The following is a 27,210-nucleotide window of genomic DNA, read 5'->3' on the forward strand; positions in this document are numbered from 1 at the left end:
GCGTATGATTTGCTTAGGTGTAGTGATCTACAATTGGAGTGCCGAATCAATCTACTCGCCTGTGTCACATACTGGGTTATAGAAGATCTTGATATTCATTATCTCGCCAAAGACATAAACACCTATGGGTATTTAAACCCCGTCCGGATACGTTCACTTCATTTTGAAACGTACATACGTCTATATACTGACATGTGCTCCAACTGCTACATAAGTAAGAGTTGAATCTGGGAAGGATCCATTCCTTTGCGGTCCACCATCTACAACTTTTTCCTTTCTCGCGCCAAAGAGCCGAAACAAACTTGTCTAAAAACTCGATAAATTGTTCATACGACGCGCATCACGTCGTCGATTGATTCGCTGGATTGATCTGCACATCTACGCTGAAATAAACCCCACCAAGGACAGCCCAGCCCAGCCCAGCCCAGCCCCCCCTTCGTTACGCCTACACACAACGCCATCCAGCCCGCAAGCCCCATCCTCTAAACGCACAACGACAAAAACTCGCACACATAAAATCAGTTCTGCGCCTCAATTTATGCCCCACCCCTCCGCAGGACCTTCTATTCGGTACCACCCGAAAAGAACCGGAAAGCGAGAGACCTTACCCTAGATGAGAGCCCCGAGTATGCTACTGACATCACTGTACCACACCACGCTGATTCATTCATTCGCCAGAAATCTTCTAGAGGAAGAAAGAAAAATAAAAAATCAGCCCCTCCGCCTATTCCTCACCTCGGTCTTGGCGACCTCGATCGTCCGCCTGCCGTCGTCGTACAAGCCCCTCGCGACGACCGTCTCCGCGCCGCCGCCGTTGGCCTCGGCGATGGCGGACGCGACGGCCTCGACCTCCTCGTCCGTGTCGACGTCGATGCCCTCGACGAAGACGCGGTCCGCCTCGCGCTTGACCTTCTTCTCCGCATCCTTCTTCTCGGGCCGCTTGGTGCCGAGCGGCGGCTCGAAGCGCTTGCGGACCGTCTCGATCATCTTGTTGAACCAGAAGAAGTTGAGCGAGTTGAGGGTGAGGTTGGCGGCCAGGTACGTCGCCGCGAGCCACACGGGCACCTCGGTGCCCTCGGCGAAGCGCATCGTCTCGGCGACGGGCTGGGCCTGCTCCACGGTTGCGCTGTCGGCGCCCGCGCCGAGGCCCGCGAGCCCGGGTCCGGACACCAGGCCGCCGGCTTGGATGGCGCGGTAGATGTCGGCGAAGACGTGGAAGGACTGGTAGGTGCCCCAGCAGAGGCGGGCGCCGAAGAAGGTGCCGAGCAGGCAGAAGCCGTTGTACAGCTGGACCTTGGAGCCCGTCATGTTCAGCTTGTCGCAGAACCAGTGGATGTTGAGGAAGGGCGACGAGAGCTCGTAGAGGATGAAGGTCGGGGCGTAGAAGTTGACGAAGGGGCGCTGTGAGGAGAAGAAGCAGATGCGTTAGTCGTGTGGTTGCAGATTGGGTATGGGCAGACCGGGATGCCGCCGGGGAAGCGCGGGGAGTGACGCACGAAGCCGAAGCTGTAGACGGACAGGGCGCTGACGGCGTGGGCCAGCAGGCCGAGGCCGAAGACCTTCACGTAGCGCAGGCTGATCCACAGATCCCACACGAAGTAGCCGCAGGAGAAGGCCACGATCAGGCCGCTCGCGCCCGTGTATCCCCACACCCGACCCTCCCAGTCCATCTCGGCGCGCTCATTGTCGACGTAGCTAACCCACAGGGCCAGTGCGTTTATCAGGGTGGACTGGACAAGCGAGACGACGTGGACGTCCCAGTTGATGCGGGTGCGCTTGTTGAACTTGGGGTATATGTCGGGGAACAGGCGCGTAGATAGCCAGGGCGAGATGACGGTGTTGGTGATGTGGTAGAGCAGCACGGCAAAGAGCAGCTCGTGGATGTGCAGCGGCAGGGTCTTGAAGGACATGTAGTCGGCGAAGGGCTTGATGGCGTGCTGCAGGGCGGCGGGGGCCGCGAACGGGAACGGGTCGAGCATATCGGCGGCGGTGGTGACGATGCAGCTGGAGGTGTGGTTGGCGGAGGATGGCGGGCGCGGGGGAGGAGGGGAATTGAGAGAAAAGATGGCGTGCGGTTCAGACGGGCATGATCCGGGATTGTCTGGTGACTTGTGCGACTGCGGACGCGGTGGCCTCGCGCGCTTATACGGAGGAGTGTCTTTCGGCCGTGTTAGGTGATGGGCGGGCGCGGAGGCGAGGCAACAGACCCTGGCCCCACATCCCTGCCCGGGCGCGGCACAGATTGTTGGGAGGCCGCGGTCGGAAATCGGCCTCATGACATAACCCACTCCCAAGCCTCGGCCACCTCCAATAAAGTACAGCGACCGCGTGGTGCCACCATAGCCGCCCAGCTCCTCAGCTCCTCGCCCCCTGTGACCCAGCACCACCACGCGCCGCCGCGGTGAGCCCGCCGCCTGAGGACGTGCTGTCGTGGACACCACGCGTGCCACTAGTCTCATGTGGCCGCATCAAAGATTAGCATCATGCACTCACTCGACACCGCCTCAAGCCCGAAGCCCGACACAAAAAAACACAAGGCTTTGATCTCGAATTCAGTGCTGTATACGACCCAGTTCTGTCCGGAGCTTGTTCCAGTTGTCCGGCTCGGTGGGGACCTGTGAATCATCCACGCAGACCGTCTGTTGCCAATGCATCCTTTGTTATCACCCAGACCGACGGTTCTACAACCCTCATCTAGCACCACCCCCGCTTCTATAATACCCGTCGTCTCAGCACGTTGTGTCCGTGTTGCACCGCTTCTGGACATGCTCTGGCCCTCTACAGCCACCTTGAGATGGATTACGTCCAGATTAACTCTACTCAAGCGGACGCTGCGTAGCGCTGATGGCCGCGAGCAGCCCGAGAGGAACGTCCTTGTGACGCGTCGTTTTCGTGAAGGCGTGGCCATGTACAGTTGAAGACGGACAACAACGACCATGTCAGACTCGGATTAGCTTCAAGCCCAAGAGCCGTGTGCTAGCTCCGTACGCCACCACACAAGCTCTACCTTCCGGAGTGGCTGTGAAGGGTTCGTCGAAGGACCGGCGGCGCGCGGGGAAATGGCGGGGAGAATCAGTTTAGCTTCTTGCTAGAGGAGAGTGAAGTAGTGGAGGTCGGCCTTGGGACCACCATGAGCAAAGTCAACCGCAATCACGGGAGGCTACAGTGAAGAATTCAGACGACCCATGAAGATTGCACCTTGCATGCAAGTCATGCGTTGCGAGCAAGGTGCAATGAGGATAAACCCTCGCCCAAGACCCATAAGCTTGCTACATCGGACTCTCAGCTCAGGTAGATGTTCTCGCGCATCCGGTTGAGGTTGTCCAGAAAGCCGATCCCTCTCTCAGGCGCCCTAGACCGACTTTCTTCCCTCCTAGGCGGCGGCGCAGACCTTGGCTGACGTTGATACTGTGAGTTCAACTGTCTATGCCTGTCTTCGGCAAGCTTGACTAGTCCATCAATGAAGCGGGTGCGGGCCTTCTCCTCAGCTGTGTCCTTCCAAACCTGTGATAGATCGCGCAGAGCCTGTATCCTCGCCTGAGCAGCCTCGTAGCCTTCGTCGGTACCCGTAACCAGGTCCGCAATCTCGGTGCGCAGCTTCTCTGCAAACTCGCGTCCCTTCTCCTCGCGGCTGTGGCTGTCGGAACCAGGTTCAGGAGCAGAGACTGATATGAGAGACGAGGCGAGCGAGACCTCGGAAGGCGGGAGTGTCCACTGCATGGCTTCGCCGAAAACCTTGATGACGCTCTCAAGACGCGACCGCACATGGGTAAGGGTGCGGAGGCGGGTGATATACTCGGGCAGCTCTGGGGTCTTCTGCTGACCATCTTCCTCGGCATCGGCGGCTTTCACGTCGTCTCCGGTTGTGGCGGCGCTGGCTCTCCGCTCGACAGCGTCGGCCTTGGCTTGGGCGGCGGGCTGGCTGGTGGCGACCTTGATGCCTCCCGGAACGAACCTCTCGACATCCTTACTGAGCCCTTCTGTCAAGGCGGTGGATAGACCCACGGTCTCTCCACGAAGTACCTCGACTTCGTAGGCCAATCTTCCGCCGCTGCGCAGGATGTCGTCGGTCATTTGGGTGAGCACGGTGGACAGGCGGGTAGTCTGGGCGTTGAGCTGGGAGAGCAGACTCTGTGTTTGTGCGGACACGTCGGGCAGTGGAAGGGCGGCGGCATTGGAGGATTTGGATTGCGTGGAGCTAATGGCCAATGCGGGCAGCACGGAGTTGAGGTGGTCGACAGGATCGAAATCTGGCTGGATGAAGGGCAGCAGGGCGGGATCGGAGAGCTGTGAGGATTTGGGCTGCACGGGGGCAGAGGCGGCGGCGTAGGAGACGACCATGATGGAGGGAAGCGCAGATGGCGGTGGGCGTGATGGACGGGTGAGAATTGTCGCGGTGCCTGGCTACTGGGCGGAGACGGCGCAGCAGCAGCGGGCGATCGACGCCGGGGAGTTGGCTGCACCGGTGGCCCAAGCTCCCGCGATGGTCCCTGGAAAGAGCATGACTGCCTGCGACCACAGTTGCCTAGTCGCCGCTTTGCGCAAGAGCCCTTTAAATTCTGAGCTCCGCAGAGCCGCAACTGCGCGAGTCCGAGACAGCCTTCTTTCACGGCTTTCCTTCCCCTCCGTCCGCCTTCCAGCTGCATCCAACCATTTCAACGCTGCGTGCTCACAGCTAGCACAAACACGCCGCCCAAGCGCTTTGGCCTGTCCCAGCGACCAACAAAACGCGCAAAGCTGCTCTTGCTCACCTGTCCCTCAGCTGCTCAGCTGCGGCGAGCCCGTCTTCGCCTCACGCCGATTCCGCCGGCTTCACCTCAGCCTGATGCGCTGTTGACCGTCCGCGGCTTCGTCGCCCCGCTTCTTGGTCACACCAAGCCGCTCCGCTTGCCGCACTGGTATGTATGCGCCTGTTGCTCTGTAGATGCACCGTCTGAGCCTATGCATCTCTCTCCCAACTGCCCAAAGCTGATTGGTCTAGCAGAACGCAGCCGAGCATTCGTCCACCATGGGCAGGAAAGAGTTCCGCGCTCACCTAGAGCAAGCCGCCGCCACTCCAGACGAACATGGCGTCCTGCAAGTCTGCAGCAAAGACTCCGAGATCGAGATCCTCGCTCAGTGCCAGCATGGCCCCCTCACCGTCACTGCCGTCATAGACGAGATTAGTGACTACCCTCACTCCCACAGCTTCATATCGCTTTACGTCCAAGACGACGCTCCCAACGACGTTTCCCACGCCATAGCCACGCTGGCTGAGCAACAGTCCGGCCCCAAGACAATCTTCTCCTTGCTAAAGGAGGTCTCTCAACGCCTGTCCTCCGACGCTGACGGCGACACGGACATGCTTGATTCGCAGCTCGACGACTTTGAAGGATTCGAGGACGAGTCTGAACCAAGTGAAGCTTCCGATGATGAATACTTCTTCGGCTTCAATGATCGTGCCGTACCAGCTGAGGGGACTTCGCCAACTGCAACCTACGACAACGTCATACCGCTCGAGCAGCGCAACTCCATGCGGCAAGATCTGGCACTGGTCAAGGATGCCGGCTTCCGCGTCGGGGTGTGCGATCCTCTGGTTCAAGGCCACCCTGCATACCTGACCTCCGCCTGTCGCATTGCCAAGTTGGGTATCTCCGAGGAAGCTATGCAGGCGTGGCAATTGCGCCCTACAGAGTACCTTGTCCTCCTCATCCACTACCCGAAGGGATACAGGCATATTGGTCACATTGAAGACCCTACTGCTTGGAAGGACATGCTGGACTTTCGCTTTGGTGTGAGCTCGTCCTATAAACCTTCTCGAAGCGAGATCATCCAGGCGTTCGCTACATCGGACGTAAAGGCTCAAAATGAGACGGCCGAACCCACGAATGGCGACTTCCGCAAGCTCTTCATAGCCGGGCCTCTAAGGGATCTTTTCTGTCAGAAATTCCTGCTCATTCTCAAGTGTAGAATCAAGGAGGGCATGTCTTGGGATGGGGCAATGGCTTTTTGGCATGACCATCATACCACCGACCAGAAAGGGAAACTGGCCCAAGATCCGAAATATCGCGCCGAAGAAACGTCTACCACAACCTACCCTGCAATTGTCACGGCAGACCACATATCCAGCTACAAGTCTGGCCATGCAGCTAGACTTCGACTTTCCCTTCCTTTGGTGGCAATGCAGTTCTACGTTCGCCAAGTCGTTCGCTGTACGGAGTTCTGCCTTGTATGCCATCGAAAAATGCCCACGGACATCGAGGCAATCAAGCCGTATGTGTGCGACAGTCAGCTATGCCTTTATCAATACTTGCAGCTTGGTTTCGGCCCCAGCATTGAGCATGAGATCATCTCTCAGCCAAAGGTTGTTGATCTGCTGATAAGTCTCTGCTGGGCAACCGCAAAGGCTGGTCGACTCAAGCCCAAGCATCTCCCAAAAGGTCTCGGATTGAGGATACCTCCGGTTCACGTTCTGAAGTTGGCCGCAAGGAACAATCCCCACGCATCGTCTTACTCCATGACCGGTACGGTACCAGCAGGCTTGGCGGCGTATCAGGCAGCTCAAATGGATGGCGACCAAACACTACCCAGCGAAATATCACAAGCCGCACGTGTGGATCTGAAGATTCACCAACTAGTGCTCGAACGAACGGTTACTCGACGAGATTTTAAACCTGTGCCAGGAGACTGGATCCTGTTGAAAGTACAGGGTATCGACGAGACTCTTCATTTCAAGGTCGAGCAGGTCATGCTCCCCACTGTTCAGCTCTCCAGGCCTGTATTGATAGACGCCATGGAAGGCTCGAAGTATCTCTCACCGGATCTCTCAGTCCCTGGATTCCAGGACACAACCTTTGTCGCGTACGACCAGGATCTCGATTCGTGCGACGTGATCAGCACTCAGGAAGCAATGGTCGTGCTCCTGGATCTCCTCCCAGCCGTTGATGAAATGAAAGACTACTTGCTGATGGGAGGAGCGCACGCCGATTTGATGAAGTGGTCGAGGATACCGGCTCCTTCGTTGGGACTGCTACGATGGATCATTGCTTCTAACCGTGCCTGTATCATGCAAGCTGATGCTTCGGATAAGGACGGCGATGCGCACGATCAAGTCTGGGGAATGCCAGGATGGACACAGTTTCGGATAGCCATGGGTGCACCGGACAAAGAACGTCGCTTCATCAATTCTGTCAGGACGGTGGGTTCCGCTGTTAATCCCCAAATCCCGACCATCTTCGCCTGGCACGGCAGCGCCTTGCACAACTGGCACACCATCATACGCGAGGGTCTTCATTTTGAGGAGACCATCAATGGGAGAGCCTTTGGCCACGGAGTGTACTTGTCCAAGGATTTGACTACCAGCTTGATGTACTCACGGGCACTAGCCTACACAAACATGAACGCGTCCACTTGGCGTCCAAGCAAGCTAAACATCCACGACGCTGTTTCACTCAACGAGATTGTCAACTCCCCCGATAGATTCGTTTCTTCGACACCCCACTTTGTCATCGATCAGATAGACTGGATCCAGACGAGGTATCTGTTTGTCCAGGCTTCAGATCCCAGAACAAACCCCTACATGAACAAGGCTCCCATGATGAACAAGGCTCCCACGACACCGGACGAACAACCGCTGCCGCTTAGTCCTATCCGTCAGGATCATGTTCACTTTCCAGTCAATACTCAGCGCAGGAAAATTGAGATACCAGCATCCGCCACAAGGTCCCGCGCAAAGGTGGCGAAGAATTCGCAGACGAGTCCGGCCGCTAAGGCAGTTGCCAGAGGACACAAGAAACTGAAGACAGGCGAAAGTATTGAAGATGCAATCGAGATTGATGACGACGCCGAAAGTGTCGCCACAGATCAAGACGACCGTGAGCTACTCGAAATGGAAATAGAGCGGACTGATTCGGCCACTTCGCAAAAGGATGTCGTCCCAGCCAACCAGAATCCTCTAACTCTTTTCGTACCTGGTCAGCTTGACTTCAGTACACTGGAAATCTTGCCTTCCCCTGAGGGAAATGCTGCTTCAATAGTGGCTTCGAGGCGTTTACAGTCGGATTTTACTGCTATGAACAAAATCCAAAACTGCCAGCCTCTCCATGAAATTGGCTGGTACATCGATCCGGAACATATGGAGAATCTCTATCAGTGGATAGTCGAGCTCCATTCCTTTGAGCCCCATCTTCCTCTTGCTAAGGACATGCAGGCGAAAGGTGTCAAGAGCGTCGTTTTGGAGCTCACGTTCGGAAAAGATTACCCTTTCACTCCTCCTTTCGTTCGCGTCATCCGCCCCCGCTTTCTGCCTTTCATGCAGGGCGGCGGTGGTCATGTCACTGCCGGTGGCGCGCTTTGTATGGAGCTGCTCACCAACGACGGATGGGGCGCGGTCAACTCTATCGAGTCTGTCCTGATGCAGGTCCGCCTCGCGATATCGTCACTGGAACCTCGGCCGGCGAGGCTTGACCCGCACTACTACAAAACTGACTACACCGTTGGTGAAGCTATCGAGGCTTATATCCGCGCATGTGAGACCCATGGCTGGACGGTGCCCCCCGGCTTCCGGGAAATGGCGATGGCCGGCAGGAATGGCAGGGGCGGATTCAGTGGATAGGAGCGATATGCGCTGCCCCTTCATTCGTCTTCTCGGCAGCAGAACTGGGTCGACAACAGACTGTCACAATTTGACGATTGAAAAGCCGGTTGCTTACCGATATACTTACTTTGACGGGCTTTCAACGAAGCAGCGCCATTGCGACTGAACTGTACTCGCCGGGATCTCATAAAGCCTGGCGAAGTTCGAGCCTTTCACTGTACCTGCCGTGTTTTTCTTTATACTTTGCTTCTTGCTCAATGCCCCGCGCCAGGTCTTAGCTGCCCGGTCAACTATTCGGAGAGTGCTTTCGGAGCAACTACGCGGCGGTCAGGACCTTCTTTATGGTTTGAAACTATCATTCGGATAACGGAGGTGAAGACTGGCTATCTTTCTCTTCTCCTTCTCCTTTTTTTTTTCCTTTTGCCTTTTCAGTCGCGAAAGAGCTGGAGCTAGCATGGGTAAATGGCGTATTTGCATATGTAAGGTCTTCTCGGGGGGATGAGTACACGATGGGCGAACCGTTACATTGCGGTTGCACTCCTGGTTCCTTCTTCCCTTCATGAGGGACTGGCTTTCGTTTTCAGTAGCCTTTTTTTAATTGTTTAATTTTTGCATGGCTATGGGATCTGATGGGTTTTGTTTGCTGCATGGTATACGGTCAAGCATATGATGAACATGGATGGGTATGGCGTGGCTTTCTCGCCTCGAGACCGGGGGAAACAGTATGGAGATAGAACAAAAAACCAGGCTACAGTCCGGAGCATATGCGAAATTCAAATAAGCACAGGTCACTGGTTTAAACACGAGATGTAGTGTTTATCCATCGGGCGACATGCGAAGTCATTGATTTCTTGAAGCAAAAAAGTAAGTAGACCCGACAGACACTAAAGTGCACACGCATCATCACTGGAGTATGAAATGAGAAGTGTTCGTGGTGGAGGGTCTTTCTTTTCATCATAGCTGCTTTATCTGCTTCTAAGCTTTTTTCTCCCCCTCCCTTATCTTCCCATCATTTTCCCCGCATGCTAATGAGACTTCCTTCCCTCAGCAGGTTGCGTACGTGCAACATGTTTTGCGATCCCGAATCTCTTTCCCTCCCCTCCACCACGTGAGCACGTGTATGTGTCCCATGAAAAACCCCGAGGACGTAGCGGTACGGTACGCTACACCGTTGAGCGTAGTCAGTCGAATAGAGAGAGAGAGAGAGAGAGAGAGAGAGAGAGAGAGCGCGAGAGAGAGCAGCAAGATCGTCTAGCGCCTGTCATAAGCGCCTCTTCCGCCTCTGCCTCCCCCCCTCCTACCGCCGCCGCGACCACCACCTCCGCCGCCACCTCCGCCGTATCCATCGCCGCCGCGACCACCACCACCTCCTCCACCGTATCCGTGGTCAGGCCTGTAGCTGTCATCCTGCCTTCCACCATAGCCACCTCCGCCACCACCACCACCACCGCCGCCGCCTGGCCTGTAGTTATCATCTCTCCTGCCACCGTAACCGTATCCGCCGCCGCCGCCGCCGCCGCCACCACCGTTCTGCGGCGGACCGCCGTATCCACCGTAGCCGGCCGGCATGGGCGGGAACGCGCCGCCAAACTGCGGCGGGGGCGGGGGCTGCCATCCGTTCATCTGGGCGGCGAGGTGCGGCGGGGGCGGGACGCCGGCGGGACCTCCGGGCGGGCCGCCGCCGGCGCCGGGGCCGCGCTGCATGAATGCCTGCGGGTCGAAGTTGGGGTTGAGGAAGCCGGCGATCGGGTTGTTGGGGTTGGGGTTGCTGTTGTTGTTTTGGTTGTGGTGGTGGTGGTTGTTGTTGTGGTGGCCACCGCCGTTGTTGTAGCCGCCGCCGCCACCACCGCCGCCGCCGCGGTGGCGAGGGGGTCCGCCCTGCCAGCGGTTCTCGTTGTGCGAGTGGAAGCCGCGGTCGCGACCACCGCCGCCACCGCCGCCGTGGCGAGCGCGGTTGCGGACGCCGTGGATCTCGTCCTGGGTGAGGGCGGGAGGGGGAAATTCCACGCCGCGGAGAAGCTGGGACTTGTGGACGTTCTTGGACTTGGGCATTTCGTAGTGGACGCTGTCGAGACGGTTAGTTGAGACCGCTTCGGCGGAACTGGGAATGATTGACTTACCTGATAGACTGGTCCTCCTCCAAGTCTGGCATACCCTTGGTTTCTAGAGGGAAGACGAGGGAGCTTTGCGGCAGATAATCATCGTTCTTTGTGACGGTGCCCGCTAGCCCATCACTGACCTCAGGATTCAGCTTATGCTGAGGTTCGCCCTGCTTCTTCGAATACCATTGCTGGGCAACCTCTTCGTAGAGAGGGTGGCGGGTAGAGAACAGAAGAACTTCTTTGCCAAATTCATTGCGGGCGGCTTCGTCCGGAGAGAGTAGCGGGTACTTTGTAGCCATGGCATCCAGTAGCCTCTTCTCGTCAATGAACGGGAGGATTGCAACACCTTGCCAAGCCATCTTCTTGCCATTGAGATCAACTCGGAAATCTTCGGGATAGAAGTCGATGATCTCGCTGTCCGCCTCTTCCATGAGCGGCCTGAATACCGATGGGATGGCGTGGTTGGATGCAGCGGGCAAGACACCCATGAGCTGTTCGTAGGGGCGGAAAGGCCGTCCCTTCTCAAACTTGAGCTCCATCTTGTCAAGATCGACAAAATCTTGAGCGAAAGGAGCATAGTGGTGAGGATAGTACCAAGTCCAGGAAGCGCAGCCCTGCAGATAGTACAGCAGCACCCATGCGAGACCCTCGGCATAGTCCCGCGCAACCTGGTGGCGGAATTCTATATCCGCGGGGTCGACGTGGAATTTCTGCTCGTAGTAACGGTCCATATAGCCGTCCTCCCACATTTTTACCGTGTCCTCCGGCGGTTCGTCAGACTTCACGGCAGGTGGGCCTGCATCCGGCGTGTTACGGCCAGGAGTGCTGGAGTCATCTTCCAAAAGTTCTGCCTTTCTCTTACCAAGAGCAGAGGGCGGAGTCGCGGTAGCATCCTCGGCCGGAGCGTCCGGAACAGGAACGTCCTCCGCGCTGCCGTCCTGACCAGCAGCAACAGAAACAGTCTCGGGCTTCTTGCCAAGCAGCCCCTCTTTCAGGGCAGCTGCTGCGCTCTTGTTTGCGTTTGCAACATTGGCCGAGCCTTGGAATATGGCCTTTCTGTTGACAAAATTCTCGTGGGTCAGAGCCCTTGCTTCCTTCGACTGAAGTTCTCCAGGGCTGAACATAGGAAGGTTGGCGAAGTTTTCAGCAGTCTCGCCCTTCTTGCTACCCTTCCGAGCGGTGGGGGAGTTGTTCTGCTGATTGCCATCTCCTCTCTGCGCGAATCTTCCGCCATGCCTCCTCTCCTCCTGGAGTTTCCTGCGCTTCTGGGCGGCTTCCCTTCTGTCCTCAGTCTCTTTGCGGCGCTTGAAGATGCCATCCTCCAACTTCGCAAGACCCTGTAGAATAACTTGAGCGCGGCTCATGTCAACATGACCATCCTTCGTGACGTAACCACCCATTATAGGCAAGTTCTCGCGCCAAATGTTGATCAAAGTGTCGATACCTCCCTCTCTAATCTCAAGACTTGGGAGATGTGGCAGGAAATCGTTTCCGACGAAGAAGCACATGAAAACCCAGTCATCCAGGGTACGCTCCAGGTCAAAAGGAAAACCTTGCCCGTCGACCTTGAGTTCGGCTGCAAGGTACTCACGCAGAATGGAAACATGGAGCCAAATGAAGGGTTTCTTGGTGACCTTGTTCTGCTTGACATCGTGGTCGTCCTCCTTCTTCTTGATCTCTCCGCGACATTGGTCTGCGTAATGACCTACCTGTCCACAGCGCCTGCATGTCCTAGGTTTGGCGTCATTGGCAAAGACATCCTCACGTAGGACGCGGAAGTGGGGCTCGTGTGTAACAAGACCCAACATGATCAAATCGGCATCAAGACCATAGATAACGTGGCGGGTGTTGGGGTCATGGTAAGGAGAGCGGCGCTGAGAGCGCACAAACTCCATGATCTTATGCTCACCCTCTCCCGGCACCGTCGCATCGGAGATGATGACCTTGAGCTTCTCCCAAGCAGGGTCGGTGTTGAGCTTGTAGGCGCACCAGTAGCGAAGACTCTGGGCCAGAATGTCCATGAAGGGGGTTCCTGGGGTAATTGAGTTGCTGTCCCAAGTCTTCTTGACGATCTTAGCCTCGGCGCTGTCGTCGTTTTCGCTCTCGCCCTTCTTCTGGTTCTGTGAGGCGAGCATCTTCGCGAACTCGGCGGCATCTGCGTCCTTTTGCTTGGCATCCTGGGCGGCGCGGAAACGGCGAGAGCGCTGCTGGTTCATCTTTGCGCGCGGAGCGACACCGTCTGTCACCTTGTCAGCACGAGTGTCTTGTATGGGATGGAGGGTGAAAGTGGAAGAAAAGCAGCCGTACCTCCCTCAGCTTTGCGTCATCCGTAGGATAATGAAGCTGTCCTTAGGGAGGCATCGGAAATGTTTGGGCCGTCTGGGCATTCTTCACATACCAACAGCGATCATTAGCAGCTTGCGCGGGCGCACCATGTTGACGACCCGGTCGGTGTACTTGAAGATCTCGATCATCATCTCCTCCTCGTTCTCCGGCGGGTCCTTGTCCTCTGGATGCGAGCATGGATGTACGATGCCGTTCATGTCGAGGTACAGGTTGTCCATCTCTTCGCCATTGGGGTTGGGCTTTGTGGCGTCAACGGGCTCAACAGTGCCATCGGGGTATTCGACCGGCTCGGCCTCGACGACGGGCGAGATGATCTTGGGGTACTTCTGCGAAAGCCATCGGAAGAGCGCGGGAACACCCATGGTGGCAGCGGAGCTCGAGCGACGGGCGCGAAGCTGGAGTGGCGGCGGGTGCGGGTTGCGAAGTGAGCTGTGGCCGAAGGCTTCAGCGCGAATGCGAAACTAGCCGCAGAGGTCGGTGTCGAGAGAAAGGACGCGTCGTGGGCGACGCCCGTAGAGAGGACTTAGACGGAAATGGCGCGCTGGCTGTGCATTCCGTGCGGGTGGTTTGGAGGCACAAAGAGCGGGTGTCGGTGGTGGAGCGGAGGTCGCGTCGGTGGATTGGCTTTGAAGGCGGGCGCGGCGCGGCCAAAAGTGCAAGCGGCAGATGCCGATTGCGCAGGGCTGTCGCTTCCCCGGAACTCTGGACAGCTTGCGGCATCACCACCTAGCTTCGCCTGTCACCGCTCAATTCGTGCTGCCCCTCGCCCTCGCACTCCCCCAATCGTGCCATGGCCCTGCAGTAACCCGACCAGCGATCCAGCCCCAGCCCAGCCCCACGCCCTCGCCGCCGCCCACAATGTTGCGCATGCTCGAGGCGCAGGCGCCCGCCAAACAGACGGCCACCGACACCATCAACACCCTCTGCAGCCGCCTCGCCAGCGCCACTCTCCTGGAGGACCGCCGCGCTGCCATCCTCGGCCTGCGCAGCTTTGCGAAGGAGTATCCCGCGTCCGTTGCCTCGGGCTCTTTGCGCGGCCTCATCGCAGCCCTCACAAAAGATGCGGAGGATCTGGATACCATAAAGGTGGTGCTGGAGACTCTGTTGATGCTCTTCAACCCGGACGAGAATAGCGTACGTAGCAATCATTCATCCGTGAAGCTGGTCCCTAGTAATGACTGTATGTGCGATAGCCCGAGGCCTCGGAAGACATTTCGCTGTGGCTGGCCGACGAATTCACTCAAGTAAGCCCGTTGCTCAACGCCGATTAACTCGTACTGAGCTTATGCTAGCGGCAAGATAACATCACCCTCCTTCTCGACCTTCTCGAGGCCACCGACTTCTACTCGCGCCGCTACGCCCTGAAGCTGCTCAAAGCCATCTCAGAGCTTCGCCCCGAAAGAACCCAAGAGTGCATTTTGTCCGCTCCTCTTGGCATACCCAGACTGGTTGCCGCATTGGATGACCCCCGTGATGCTGTGCGCGACGGTATGACTTGCAGCATGCCGTAGACTACCAGGGGCTCTCACGCTAACCTGACGTACAGTTGCCCTGGATCTTCTCATCGACCTCACTCAGTCTTCGACGGAGCTGCAGAAGATTGTCGCCTTCCAAAATGCATTTGAGAAGATTTTCAATCTTGTCGACGGCGACGGATCCATAAGACAAGGAAGCATTGTGACCCAGGACTGTCTTACACTAACGGCGAACCTTATCCAATACAACCCGTCCAACCAGCTGGCCTTCAGGGAATCGGGCTGCGTGCCTAAGCTGGCCGCACTTCTGACCAACGGCGTTGAGCTTCCTCGGCCCACAAACCCCGAGGAGGAGGTATGGGAAAGTCCGCACAAGGAAAAGAATCTGTTCGGCCTGCTGGCAGTTCTCCGCATGTTCCTCGTGAAGGGCAGCATGGGCACTGCTGCAAACCAGGATGCCTTCCACAAACACGGCATCTTACAGCACGCCCTTGAACTCTCCTTTGACCACACAGTGTCTGTTCCCGTTAGATCACAGGCGCTGTATGTTTGCGCAGATGCTATAAGGGGAAACGCGAGACTACAGGAGATCTTTGCTCAGACTCAAGTCGCAATCTCAGATTACGAGCACAGCAACCAACCCAACGGAGAGAAGATGCAGAACGGTATCTCGCAAGTGCACGTCATCGAGGCTCTGTTACATCTCATTCTTGGTGCTTCGTCTGTACAGATGTTCGATGCCCGCTTCGCTGCGTGCGAATGTCTTAAGGCATACTTCTATAACCATGACCAAACCGGCAGACACTTCCTTAATCACGCTGTGAACGTACACCTTGCCGGGGAGGAGGATGCTGCTAATGTCGTCACCACCTTGGTCCGCGGCCCGCAAAGCTTCCAGACTGTAGACCCGTATCGCCTCTGGTTTGCCGCCGTCATCACTTTTCACCTTCTTTTCGAGAACCCGGATGCTAAAAGCCTGTTGATGGGCGTTGTAGAGGGCGATGCAGAGAGTGGAGAAGAAGTCGTCACATGCATTCAAGAAATGAGCAGCAACCTCATCAGCAGTCTTCAAAATGGCGAGGATGAACGAGTGATTCTCGGCTATCTCATGGTCCTTTGTGGATGGCTGTTCGAGGATCCCGATGCAGTCAACGATTTCCTCGGAGAGGGAGCCAGCATCCAGACCCTTGTCACGACTGCCGCGAGAACGACTACGGACAAGCCGGTCATTAGAGGTCTCTGTGCTGTTCTGCTTGGCATAATCTACGAATTCTCTACCAAAGACTCGCCTATCCCACGACGCGAATTGCAGCCTGTTCTGCTCAACAGCCTGGGACGAGAAAAGTATCTGGATGCTATAACGCAGCTTCGAACACACCCCTTTGTGCGCGAGTTTGAGGTCATGCCTCAGGGGGGCGCTGCCGCGTTTGGTGGAAACTTACCCGATGTGTTCTTCGACAGCACATTCGTAGACTTTCTCAAGGACAACTTCAGCAGACTTTCGCGCGCAATCGACAGAGATCCAGGGATCGAAATCCAGCAGAACCCCCAGGGCGTTGATCGGGACTTGGTCGATACAATCCGCGGGCAGCTTGACGAGAAAAGCAAAGCATTGGAGAGTGCGGAGTCGAAAATGCTGTCCATGGAAAGACAACTCAACGAGGAGCAGGCGAATCACAAGAAAGATCTGGACACAACCACGGCCGAGATCAACCGTATAAAGAACGTCAACGAGGCGTTGCAGCGCAACCACGAAGCCGACGTAGCACAGCGGGAAGCCGCACACTCAGCTGCGCTGCAAAGACTGGAGGAGCACCAGCGCCAGCAGCTGGGAAGCCTCAATGCTCAGCTGCAGCAGAAGCAGAGAGAAGCGGCCGGACAGGCAGCCAGCTTCAAGCAACAGCATGATCGAGAAGTCGCACAGCTAAGACGCGAGAGAGCTGAACTCGAGGACAGGAGCAAGAAGACCGAGTCAAGCCTGCAAGCAAGATGCACCCAAGCTGAAGGCGCGCTTGAGGAAGCAAAGAAACAATGGGCGGAATTGCAGGCGAACTTCAGCAAGATGCAGGCTGAGCTCACAGCTGCGCAAAAGACGAGCTCAAGCTTCGAGGAAAGGAGCAAGAAGGCCGAGTCTAGCCTGGAATCGACTACCAAGCAGCTGAAGGAGGTCGAATTGAACTTCAGCCGGACTCGCGCCGACCTTTCGGCTGCGCAAGGCACCGTTGCAAGCCTGGAAGAGACAGTACGTCGGAAGACTGCGCAGGTCGATGAGCTCACGCGCAAGGTGGAACAGCTTGAGAAGGCTGCAGAGGCAACGAAGACAGAGCTCAGAGATGTGAAGGCTCAGTCGCAAAAGCATGAGAATGCGGCCAGATCGACCGACTTTGCATTGAGAGAAGCTCAGGATCAACTCAAAGAAGCGCAGGAGAAAGTCAAGGAGGCGCAGGAGAAGGCCCAGGACACGCAGCAGAAGCTCAAGAAGGTGCAAGATGAGCTGGCGGAGAAGGAGGAGGCCCGGGCATCGGCACAAGGCGAACTTGATGACATGCTAATGGTGCTGTCGGACCTGGAGGAGAAACGGGCCAAGGACAAGGTAAGAGGCACTTCCGATATCTCTGTGTGGACGGGTGGCGCTGACCTGCACAGAAACGCCTCAAGGAACTGGGTGAAGAAGTGTCGGATGGAGAGGACGAAGACGAAGACGAAGACGAAGAGGAAGACGAGGAGGACGAGGAAGAATAGGGCAAGGGCGATGGTTGAGCCGGTGCGAATGCAAAAAGTCATGCATGCCATCTGATGATCCGCTGCCGTGACATGTGTGCCTGATGATGCCTGACTCCGCGGATCGGCGCCGGTCTGACTCACCCTCACCGCCCGGAAGTGTCGTCGCGGCCGGAAATTTGACAGTCGAGCGCAACCCCACCATCAACACCAACGCTTGCCCCGCAACGTCTTTTGCGCCCTCGAAGCCCCCGCTCCGCTCGGCACGCAGAAGGCCGCCACATCGCCATGTCCATCTCTTTCCCCAAGGAGGAGGAGCGCATCCTCGCCCTCTGGAGAGAGATCGACGCCTTCCGCCGCCAGGTCGAGCTTTCCAAGGGCAAGCAGCCCTACACCTTCTACGATGGCCCGCCCTTCGCTACCGGCCTGCCGCACTACGGCCACTTGCTCGCATCCACCATCAAGGACATCATTCCGCGCTACTGGTCCATGAAGGGCCGCTATGTTGAGCGTCGCTTCGGCTGGGACACCCACGGCGTGCCCATTGAGCACGAGATCGACAAGAAGCTGGGCATGAGCGGCAAGGATGCCGTTGAGAAGCTGGGTCTGGCTCAGTACAATGAGGAGTGCCGCGCTATCGTCATGCGCTTCGCCGCCGAGTGGCGTCAGACCATCGACCGTCTGGGTCGCTGGATCGACTTCGACAATGACTACAAGGTGCGTGGCGGCGCGCGATCCTCAAGTCCCAATTGCTGACGTCCTGCGTAGACTATGAACCCCCAGTTCATGGAGTCTGAGTGGTGGGTCTTCAAGCAGCTGTTCGACAAGAACGTTGTCTACCGCGGCTTCAAGGTCATGCCCTACTCGACCGCCCTCAACACCCCGCTTAGCAACTTCGAGGCTCAGCAAAACTACAAGGATGTCCAAGATCCCGCTGTCGTCATCTCATTCCCTCTCCTCGACGACCCCAACACTGCTTTCCTTGCCTGGACCACCACGCCGTGGACCTTGCCCTCGCACACCGGCCTCGCCGCCAACCCCGCTTTCGAGTACGTCAAGATCCTCGACGAGGCGTCGGGAAAGCACTACATCCTCCTCGAATCACTGTTGAAGACACTCTACAAGGACCCGAAGAAGGCCAAGTTCAAGATTGTGGAGAAAATCCAGGGCAAGTCGATGGAGGGTTGGAGGTACGAGCCGCCGTTCGACTACTTTAAGGCCGAGTTCAAGGACTTCGGCTTCAAGCTCTGCCTTGCGGATTACGTCACGGCCGATAGCGGTACTGGTATTGTCCACAACGCGCCGGCCTTTGGTGAGGACGATTACGCTGTCTCGCTCAAGGAGGGCATCATCAGCGAGACGCGCCCGCCGCCGAACCCGGTGGACGAGACTGGCCTCTTCACCGCTGAGGTCCGCGACTTCGCTGGTCAGCATGTAAAGGAGGCAGACAGAGCCATTATCAAGCACCTGAAGGCAGCTGGACGTGTTGTCGTCGACAGCCAGGTTACCCACAGTTATCCTTTCTGCTGGCGCTCTGATACCCCACTCATCTACCGCGCCGTCCCGTCGTGGTTCGTTAAGATCCCGGATATCATTCCGGACATGCTGAAGGGCATCGAGGAGTCTCACTGGGTTCCCTCCTTTGTCAAGGAAAAGCGCTTTGCTAGCTGGATCGCCAACGCCCGCGACTGGGCTGTCTCCCGTAACCGTTACTGGGGTACTCCCATCCCGCTCTGGTGCAGTGACGACTTCAAGGAGGTCGTCTGCATAGGCAGCGTCGAGGAGTTGAAGGAGTTGAGTGGCTACGAGGGCGAGATCACTGACCTCCACCGCCACCACATCGACCACATTACCATCCCCAGTAAACAGGGCAAGGGTGTTCTGCGGAGAATACCGGAGGTCTTTGACTGTTGGTTCGAGTCGGGTAGCATGCCTTACGCTTCTCAGCATTACCCCTTCGAGAACCAGGACCACTTCAACGCTTCGTTCCCTGGTGACTTCATTGCTGAGGGCTTGGACCAGACCCGTGGTTGGTTCTACACCTTGACTGTTCTTGGTGTCCACCTCTTCGGCAAGCTTCCTTTCAAGAACTGTGTCGTCAACGGCATTGTCCTTGCGGAGGATGGCAAGAAGATGTCGAAGAGGTTGAAGAACTACCCTGATCCTTCAAAGATCATGGACGAGTACGGCTCTGATGCCCTTCGTCTCTACCTGATCAACTCCCCTGTCGTGCGTGCTGAGCCCCTGAGGTTCAAGGAAGCAGGTGTCAGGGAGATCGTGTCCAAGGTTCTCCTGCCGCTATGGAACAGCTACAACTTCTTCGAGCAGCAGGTCGCTCTCCTAAAGAAGGTGGCAAACGTTGACTTCAAGTTCGATCCCAAGATCCAAGAGTCGAACACCAATGTCATGGACCGTTGGATTCTGGCCAGCTGCCAGAGTCTGCTCAAGTTCGTCAACCAGGAGATGAATGGCTACAGGCTGTACACTGTCGTCCCGAGGTTGTTGGGCCTCATTGAGAACACGACCAACTGGTACATCAAGCTCAACCGTCGCCGCTTAAAGGGAGAGTATGGTATGGACGACACCATCCACGCTCTGAACACCTTGTTCGATGTCATCTTCACACTCATCCGTGGCCTCGCCCCCTTCACTCCTTTCATCACCGACAACATCTACCAACGCCTTCTTCCCCTCATTCCCGATAACCTGCGCGGCGAGGACTCGCGCAGCGTGCATTTCCTTGCTTTCCCCGAGGTTCGCGAGGAGCTCTTCGATGAGGCCGTGGAGCGTCGGGTTGGCCGCATGCAGGCAGTCATTGACCTGGGCCGTGTTTCGCGTGAACGCCGCAACATTGGCCTCAAGACTCCCTTGAAGACGATTATCATCATCCACCCAGACCAGCAGTACCTTGATGACGTCAAGAGTCTTGAGGGCTACATCTGCGAGGAGATGAACGTCCGTGACCTCATCCTCTCGGCTGATGAGGACAAGTACAATGTGCAGTACTCGGTTTCGGCCGACTGGGCGGTGCTTGGTAAGAAGCTCAAGAAGGACGCTGTCAAGGTCAAGAAGGGTCTGCCCTCGCTGAGCAGCGACGATGTCAAGGGCTACCTCAAATCCGGCAGCATCACTGTCGACGGCATCGAGCTCGGTCCCGAGGACCTCGTGGTCAAGCGTGGCCTCAAGGAGGACGGTGCGTCGAAGGCGCAGGAGGTCAACACAGACAACGATGTCCTGATCATCGTCGACTGCGAGACGTACCCCGAACTCCAGCAGGAGGGCATCGCGCGTGAGATCATCAACCGTGTCCAGCGTCTGCGCAAGAAGGCTGGCCTCGTGCCCACCGACGACGTCGGCATGCAGTTCCGCATCCTTGGCGACCCGGACAAGGTCGGACTCGAGGGCGTGTTCGAGAGCCACGCTAGCATGATGGAGAAGGCGCTGAGGAGACCACTGGACAAGCACGTTGTCACGGAGGTGGAGGGCAAGGGCCCGGAGGCGGTGAAGAACAGCGAGCTCATCCTAGAGGAGGAGCAGGAGGTGCAGAAGGCAACGTTCATGCTTAGATTGGTGAAGTTGTAGAGCGATTTGCCTAGATGAAGATGGGACGGAAAAGTACCACGCGAACGAAAAAACAAAAGATGAGGGAAGATGTAGATAGATCTTTCTGAATGAGAACTGAGTTTATGCCTTATGCTTCACGCCCCGTTATGAGCTCTAAGCATGCTCTGGAGTATTTTACCATGCTGGACTTGTTTCGCTTCAAAGCACAGGAAGTTTAAGGGATATTGCGTTCAGCTATTGCTTGATTTGCCACTTCCATTATGACTTCTTGACTGCAGCCTACGGGATCAAGTTAGACAAATCTTATCCCCATGCGACTGACAGGATATGTATACCAGGTAACAGTCTTTTAATCTCATAAATTCCTTGGCGCACATGTCTTTGTGAACGTTGTTGTAGTCGGACAGGATGCATTTTCCGTAGGCAGCGCTCTGGAGGGAGCAGTCAGATGCGCTGTACCTCGGAGGGCTTGGGGATGATCATACCTCAACCGAGCACTTGGCAGCGGCCGATGCGACTTTCTCGATGGGACGTGTCCGGCCTGTCATTTTTGCGGTGGATGCGAGTGAATCGCGGAGATGGTTCTGTCTCGGCGGGCGACATCATCGATTGCGGCGCCAAACACGGCAAACACGCCAAGAGTCTGGGCTGTCGCGCGTGTCGGTCGGCTCCACTGGCGGCACGCGTCTCGGCCTTTGTTTCGCAACACCACAACACCTACGCTTCCCCGCACGCGCCAATTCTTCCACGATCTTTTTTTGCTTTCCTATGCTAATGCTTGGTACCTTGATTCGAGCGCCTTGGAGTCCTCTCATGAGCCACGACCACCCTACCTCCACCGCCCTAATTCCGTCCACGCCGCTCGCATGCAGAGCATCGCGACGACGCCGACGAAGCCGAAGCAACTGCGACACCCTACGAAAGGATAACCGACCACCACCCAATCTCACACCCTAACAAAAACCGAATGCCCTCCTCCCGGCGACAGCACCAACAACCCGTCCAGCCCGGCCCTGCCTACAACGCAGACACCTACCTCCCGCTCAGCAACCAAGATGTCGAGGTCCTATATACCATCGTCACCACGGCGCAGCGCCTGCACCACTCTTCTACTACGCCCCTCCCGCCCTACCGCGCATTGTTCACTGCCTACGACCATGTCTTGGCCGACCGCCGCATCGACCCGAACCAGGACCGCGTGTATTTCCGCTTCCTGTTGCGCATGCGCGGCGTCGACACAAGCACTATTGCCGCTAGCGATATCGATGATGGGACGCGCACCCTGTACGGCCGCTTCGAAATGCTGTTGGCCGAGATGGGTATACAGCTGGAGGTCGACGAGGGGGGCGCGGCCGGCGTCGTGGTGGAAGAGGAGGCCATCGAGGAGGACGACGACGGCGATTACGGAGAAAGGCAGGATTTCCCCGCTGCGGGAACGCCGAGCCTCCCACAGCTGTCCAGGCGCGCGAGCTTCGACGATACGACCTTTCATCGGAGCCGGCGGTGGGACGACGATGCGGACGATGAAGAGGAGGAGGATGCGGTGCCGAGGAGCAGACGGTCGAGGAGCAGAGCATCGGATGTGCTACCGCCCTCTAGGCTGAGGCGTCCCAGCAGCAGGGCGTCTGATACTGCGGCCTTCCCACGGCGCCGTCGCGCAAGCGATAGGAATGACGCTGCGGCTTTTGTGGCGCCATCGGCCATGCATTCGGGCTTCCCGGATCGAGGGAGGAGGCTGAGCTCAAAGAATCTTCTGCACGCGGCGGAGCATGCGCGGCGGAGCAGTCGACAGGCTCACGGGAGCAGGGCTCGATCGCAGTCCAGCCAGGGGAGCCTGAAGATCACGAGGACTGAGGAGATACAACGACCTGTGCGCGAACCTGGGTTCTATGATGTGGACGATTTCAGTACGGTGCCGTCCCGTCGATCGTCCATTTCCGGCCCGGCCCCCGATGAAAATCACTTCGTCCCGCCGGAGATGCTGTACCGACCGTCGCCGACGCAAATGCTGGCGGATGCGGACACGTTCCTGCACGCGAGGACGTTGTTCGCGGCGCGGAAGGCGTTGCGCATGTGGCGTGACCAGGCCATGGCCCTGCGCGAGCGAGAGGCGCAGATGGAAGAGGCCGCCGATCTCTTCAACAAGAAAAAGCGCGCTGATGCTGCATTTGAGTCGCTAAGCGTGACCGTGAAGGCGCGGCGAGCCGAACGGGAAACGGAGCGATTCTACGAGCACAACTACCAGCGGGTTGCAAAAGCATTTGACCAGTGCAAGATGTGGACGGCTTTAAACCATTGGCATACCAACACGGTGAACGCCATCAGGTTGACCAATCGAGCTCGTGCGCACGTTCTTCTGCAGAAGATGTTCAAGGCTTGGTACGAACAGACTGCCATCGAGCATGAGAAAATACGCCGGTTCAGGCTCAAGAAGTTCTTCAGGAAGTGGCAGAGAAGGTACGATACCATTAAAGAAAATGAAGAGGTGGCCGAGACTGCCCATGCGACGAATGTCATCCAGGACACTTTGTTGGCTTGTTTCTGGGAATTCACAGAACGGAAGGCTTCCAGGTGGTATGAGGACAAGCTTTTGGTAAGGGTGTGGGCGATCTTGGTCGACAAGATTGCCTTCATCACAGAGAGGCAGGCGGCCGTGGGCCTGATGGTAGAGCGGGATATGAAGAGCAAGCTGTTCCATCTCATCGCGAACAAGATGCTCAACCTTCAAACGCTGGAACCCGCCGCGCAGAACTTCAGGGAGCAGAAGCTCTTAGCGCAAGCGTTCGGCAACGTCAAGAAGCAAGCGCAACTTCGACCACTGGAGAGACAATTGACACAAAGGGTAGTGCAGTCTCGCGCACACGAGATCTTCACCGTCTGGCATGTGCGTGCCGACCAATCCGTAATGGCCACCAGGCTCGACCGACGACGGATCCTGGGCAACGCTTTTACTACCTGGAACGAAAACCTGCGTTGCTTTGCGCTCAGGGCACGTATCGATGGTCGCGTCGTGCTTGAATCGCTTCGCAAGTGGATGCTTGAGGCTCGAGCCTCGCTTTTCATCCGAGTCCGGGATGCCAGGACAAAAGAGAGGGTTTTCCGAGGGTGGACTGGAATGGTTCAAGATCAGAATGCGCGCCTCGGACGGGCTGAGCGCACGTGCATCATCCTCCAAGACACGCGATTGAAGCGGAAGGCTCTGGGCCATCTTCGCTACGTTCTTGAAGGCCGGAAGCAACGCGAAGCTGAAGCTTTGGCACTGTACGAGCCATTTCTCCTGAAGAAAACATGGCCGAAGTTGTTAGAGCGGCATCAGCATCTCCAGCAACTTGAGCAGTGGGGATCGGATGCGCAGTTTTACACTGTTACAACACATGCCTTGAGGAGATGGAAGGACAGCACGCATCAAGCCCAGAAGATACGGAGACGTGAGGCATATGCTACCATCAGAAGGCGCACCAAGCTTTCCATGGCCAGGCGTGCATTCGAGAAGTGGAGGGGCAAGGCCTTGGCCATCGAATTCATGGAGCGCCAGGCGCAGGAACTACAGGAAAATGCCATTCTCGGGACCGCGATGCGGCAGCTGGATCACTGGCATGACAAGATGTTATCCGTGACCCAGATGGCGGCGACTGCGGATGGTTTCCGTGGGCGAGAGCTTGCTACGCGCGCCCTGGGTGTCTGGGGTTCCAAGCTCCAGGACATCTCCAGAGATGAGGAGAAGGCTTCAACGTTCATGAGAGTGCACGTTGAGGTTGAGGCAAGCGCGTGCCTGAAGAAGCTTAACTGGCGCCTTTTCCAGATACAGCAGCAAAAACAGTCTGGCGTCGCGTTGGAGGGACGGAACTTTGAAAAGCATGTGAGGGAAATGCTGAGGCATTGGTCAGAGCATATGCAAAGAAGAAGAGATCTAGGAGTCCAAGCTGCGCCTGTATTTGAAGACAGAGAAGACCAGGCGGTCGCGGTTGACCAGCGGAGCGAGGACCTATTGGATCTCACAGGAGAGAGGGAGGTGGATAACGAGGCTGGCATTGCTCGCAACAAGCACTGGACTCCTTTCGACTCAGCGCTCGATGTCGGCGATCTCAAGCTCAAGCTCAACTTCGATCCCAACGTTCTGGACCGCCCCGTACTCCAACCCAGACCGCCGGGCCGCTCGTTCTCGCCCGAGAAGCCAAATCCGCTCGCCATGACCATAAGGAACCCTACCGACGCTGCTGCCGCCTTCGCATCCACCCCGCTGCCCGCGTACCTGCGCTCGCCCTCCAAACGCAGCACCGTCAAAGCAAGACTGGCGGCTCTCTCGAACAACGAAAACAACCGCCCTCCTCACCCGCTTTCCCAAACCGCCACCGCCGCTGCGCCCGCTGGTGGTGACGTCCTCCCGTCTTTCACTACTTCCTCCGCCGCGACCCCCGCCGCGTATTCCTCCACCGCCGCGGGCGGCAGCGGCCGCGGCGGCGCGCCATCCTACTCCAACTCGACCTTCGCCCTCAACACCCACACGGGCAGCACGACGCCCATGGCCGCGCCGGCCGGGTTCGGCACCTTCGGCGGCACCTTCGGCGGCGGCGGCAGAGCAGCGCCGGGAACCGCGCCGCCGGCAATGAGGAAGACGACGACGACGACGACGACGAACAACGGCAACAACAATGACGACGACGACGACAACGACGTAGAGCCCACCGCGTTCGCCGCGGTCCCTAATACTACTAATAATGCTGGCGGCACGACGACGACGACGACGAAACACAACTTCGGCGCCAGCACCATGCTCGCGGCCACACCCGGCCCCCCTCCTCAGGCAGCGCCGGCGTCCACCAGTCGGCTAGGTGCCATCACGCCCTTTTCGCGCAAGTTGACGGCGCAGGGGTATCACGCCAACACTCCCGCGACGACGACGACGACGACAGGGAGAGGTAGGGGTAGATCGTCGTCATCGTCGGCGAGAGGCGGTGGCGGTGTCATGGGCACGTACGGTGGCGTGGGATTGGGGTTGGGGCTGGCGGCGTCGTCAGGATTGGGCGGGTTCGGCGGGTTCGAGGATATCAGGGAGGATCGCGAGAGTAGTCCGCTGGTGGTGCAGGCGGATGATCGGCGGAGTAGTAGGGAGAGTTCGCCGTGAGGAGGGGCGGTGGGATTCTTTTTCTTGTTGCTATTTTTTTTTTTTGGCATTACGTTAGGGACGTTTGGATGTTGGTTGGCCTCTTGATGGATTAGCTCGTGGAGATACCCCGTCGTCTTTTTTTCTTCTTTCTTGAATGCTTGGGCAAAGTTTACTGTTTTCGTTCGTTTGGCATCGGTGTGATGTGCAGTTCTTGGTTGAATTGCCACTCTCTTCGCACGTTCACCGCGATGGGTGTTACTTACGGTGAATTTGGCGTTTAGGGCGGCTCAAACTACGGATAATAATCTACTATTGCTCTACGCTGTGCTGACGAACTGCAACGCTGCTAGGAAGACAGTTTGGGACTGCAAGGAAGTGTTCATCACAATGGGCACGGTGCTCCTTCATGCGCCTCGTTGAGACAAGGTGCTACCTAAAGGCATCAAAAAGACGCAGGTTCCACTTAGTTAGTATGGTGATATTTCGCCGTAGCTATTATTTGCATTTCGAAGCATGACGGCCCAGGAATCAGCGCAGGCTCTTGTCAAAAGGGCCTTCTCTTGGCAGCTTACGCTGATCAGCTATTTTTGGCTCCGCCTCAGCATGCGTCTGCAGACCTGTTAAATGTAAGGTTGCCAGTAAAGTATCCAGAAAGCGGTTTCATCATCCCCGGGACCCCCAACCGGTATCCAATTGCAGTAAGCATTCGACAAGCTACAGGCAAGACTCAAGGCAATGTAGCGACACAACATGAGACGGCCCCCACGCCAGGTCAGATTGGGTTCTGGAGTTGTCCGATTAGGCGCCGTGTTGATACGTCATCCTGAATCCTTCGAGTCTTGCCAACCAGCCCCCGGACTACGATGGGGCCAACCTTTGGTGGCAAGAAAAGTAGCTCTGCATTGGCTGCAGGCATGGTGAAAGATCAGATCAACGCTGCATTTGTAACCGGAGCTGCATGCTTCACGTGTACTCTCATCTGTGCTATTATTGTAAAATTAGTCTTAATTCACACAAGTCCTGCCCTTTCTGCTGAAAGTCGTCAACTTTCGCTCAAGAAGCTACTTGGAAGCCATGTCCGAAGCGCCACAAAAATCATTCCAAGCTCTGGTCCGGAGAGCTTCCACAGCTTCTTACCAACTCTTGTCACGACCACGGACAACATCCACAACAGAGAAATCCCTACCAGCACATCGTAATTCTTTTATCAAGAGGATAGGTCCTTACTCCTTGGGCATCCTCGTTGTTGCTTTCGTCCTCATCGCAATAGCGCTCGCTTTTCTGTGTCACCTCTGGCTTGGTGACCGCGATTCAATCTCA

The 27,210-nt window shown here is 56.9% G+C and overlaps 7 protein-coding genes across 7 annotated transcripts; 4 read left to right on the top strand and 3 right to left on the bottom strand.

Moving 5' to 3' along the window:
- Positions 1–711: 711 nt before the first annotated feature.
- On the bottom strand, positions 712–1,979 carry SLS55_009941 (uncharacterized protein; the record flags this gene model as incomplete). Its single annotated transcript, XM_066781335.1, has 2 exons — positions 712–1,401; positions 1,461–1,979. 2 exons carry the CDS (start codon positions 1,977–1,979, stop codon positions 712–714), a joined length of 1,209 nt encoding a protein of 402 aa, XP_066628337.1.
- A 1,303-nt stretch (positions 1,980–3,282) lies between these two features.
- SLS55_009942 (uncharacterized protein) lies at positions 3,283–4,341 on the bottom strand (the record flags this gene model as incomplete). The annotated part of the gene is made up of 1 exon (XM_066781336.1): positions 3,283–4,341. One exon carries the CDS (start codon positions 4,339–4,341, stop codon positions 3,283–3,285), a length of 1,059 nt encoding a protein of 352 aa, XP_066628338.1.
- Positions 4,342–5,008: 667 nt separating this feature from the next.
- On the top strand, positions 5,009–8,593 carry SLS55_009943 (uncharacterized protein; the record flags this gene model as incomplete). The annotated part of the gene is made up of 1 exon (XM_066781337.1): positions 5,009–8,593. One exon carries the CDS (start codon positions 5,009–5,011, stop codon positions 8,591–8,593), a length of 3,585 nt encoding a protein of 1,194 aa, XP_066628339.1.
- Positions 8,594–10,691: 2,098 nt separating this feature from the next.
- Positions 10,692–13,385, bottom strand: RAT1 (5'-3' exoribonuclease 2; the record flags this gene model as incomplete). Its single annotated transcript, XM_066781338.1, has 2 exons — positions 10,692–12,916; positions 13,076–13,385. 2 exons carry the CDS (start codon positions 13,383–13,385, stop codon positions 10,692–10,694), a joined length of 2,535 nt encoding a protein of 844 aa, XP_066628340.1.
- A 496-nt stretch (positions 13,386–13,881) lies between these two features.
- USO1 (Vesicle-mediated ER to Golgi transport protein) lies at positions 13,882–17,240 on the top strand (the record flags this gene model as incomplete). The annotated part of the gene is made up of 5 exons (XM_066781339.1): positions 13,882–14,157; positions 14,217–14,267; positions 14,316–14,511; positions 14,570–17,091; positions 17,145–17,240. 5 exons carry the CDS (start codon positions 13,882–13,884, stop codon positions 17,238–17,240), a joined length of 3,141 nt encoding a protein of 1,046 aa, XP_066628341.1.
- A 267-nt stretch (positions 17,241–17,507) lies between these two features.
- ILS1 (isoleucine--tRNA ligase) lies at positions 17,508–20,801 on the top strand (the record flags this gene model as incomplete). The annotated part of the gene is made up of 2 exons (XM_066781340.1): positions 17,508–17,936; positions 17,988–20,801. The coding sequence occupies 2 exons, from the start codon at positions 17,508–17,510 to the stop codon at positions 20,799–20,801; spliced, it is 3,243 nt and encodes a 1,080-aa protein (XP_066628342.1).
- A 949-nt stretch (positions 20,802–21,750) lies between these two features.
- SLS55_009947 (uncharacterized protein) lies at positions 21,751–25,908 on the top strand (the record flags this gene model as incomplete). The annotated part of the gene is made up of 1 exon (XM_066781341.1): positions 21,751–25,908. One exon carries the CDS (start codon positions 21,751–21,753, stop codon positions 25,906–25,908), a length of 4,158 nt encoding a protein of 1,385 aa, XP_066628343.1.
- Between the last annotated feature and the right edge of the window lie 1,302 nt (positions 25,909–27,210).

This window comes from Diplodia seriata, assembly GCF_021436955.1.
Source record: "Diplodia seriata strain FDS-637 chromosome Unknown scaffold_11, whole genome shotgun sequence".
Classification (NCBI taxonomy): domain Eukaryota; kingdom Fungi; phylum Ascomycota; class Dothideomycetes; order Botryosphaeriales; family Botryosphaeriaceae; genus Diplodia; species Diplodia seriata.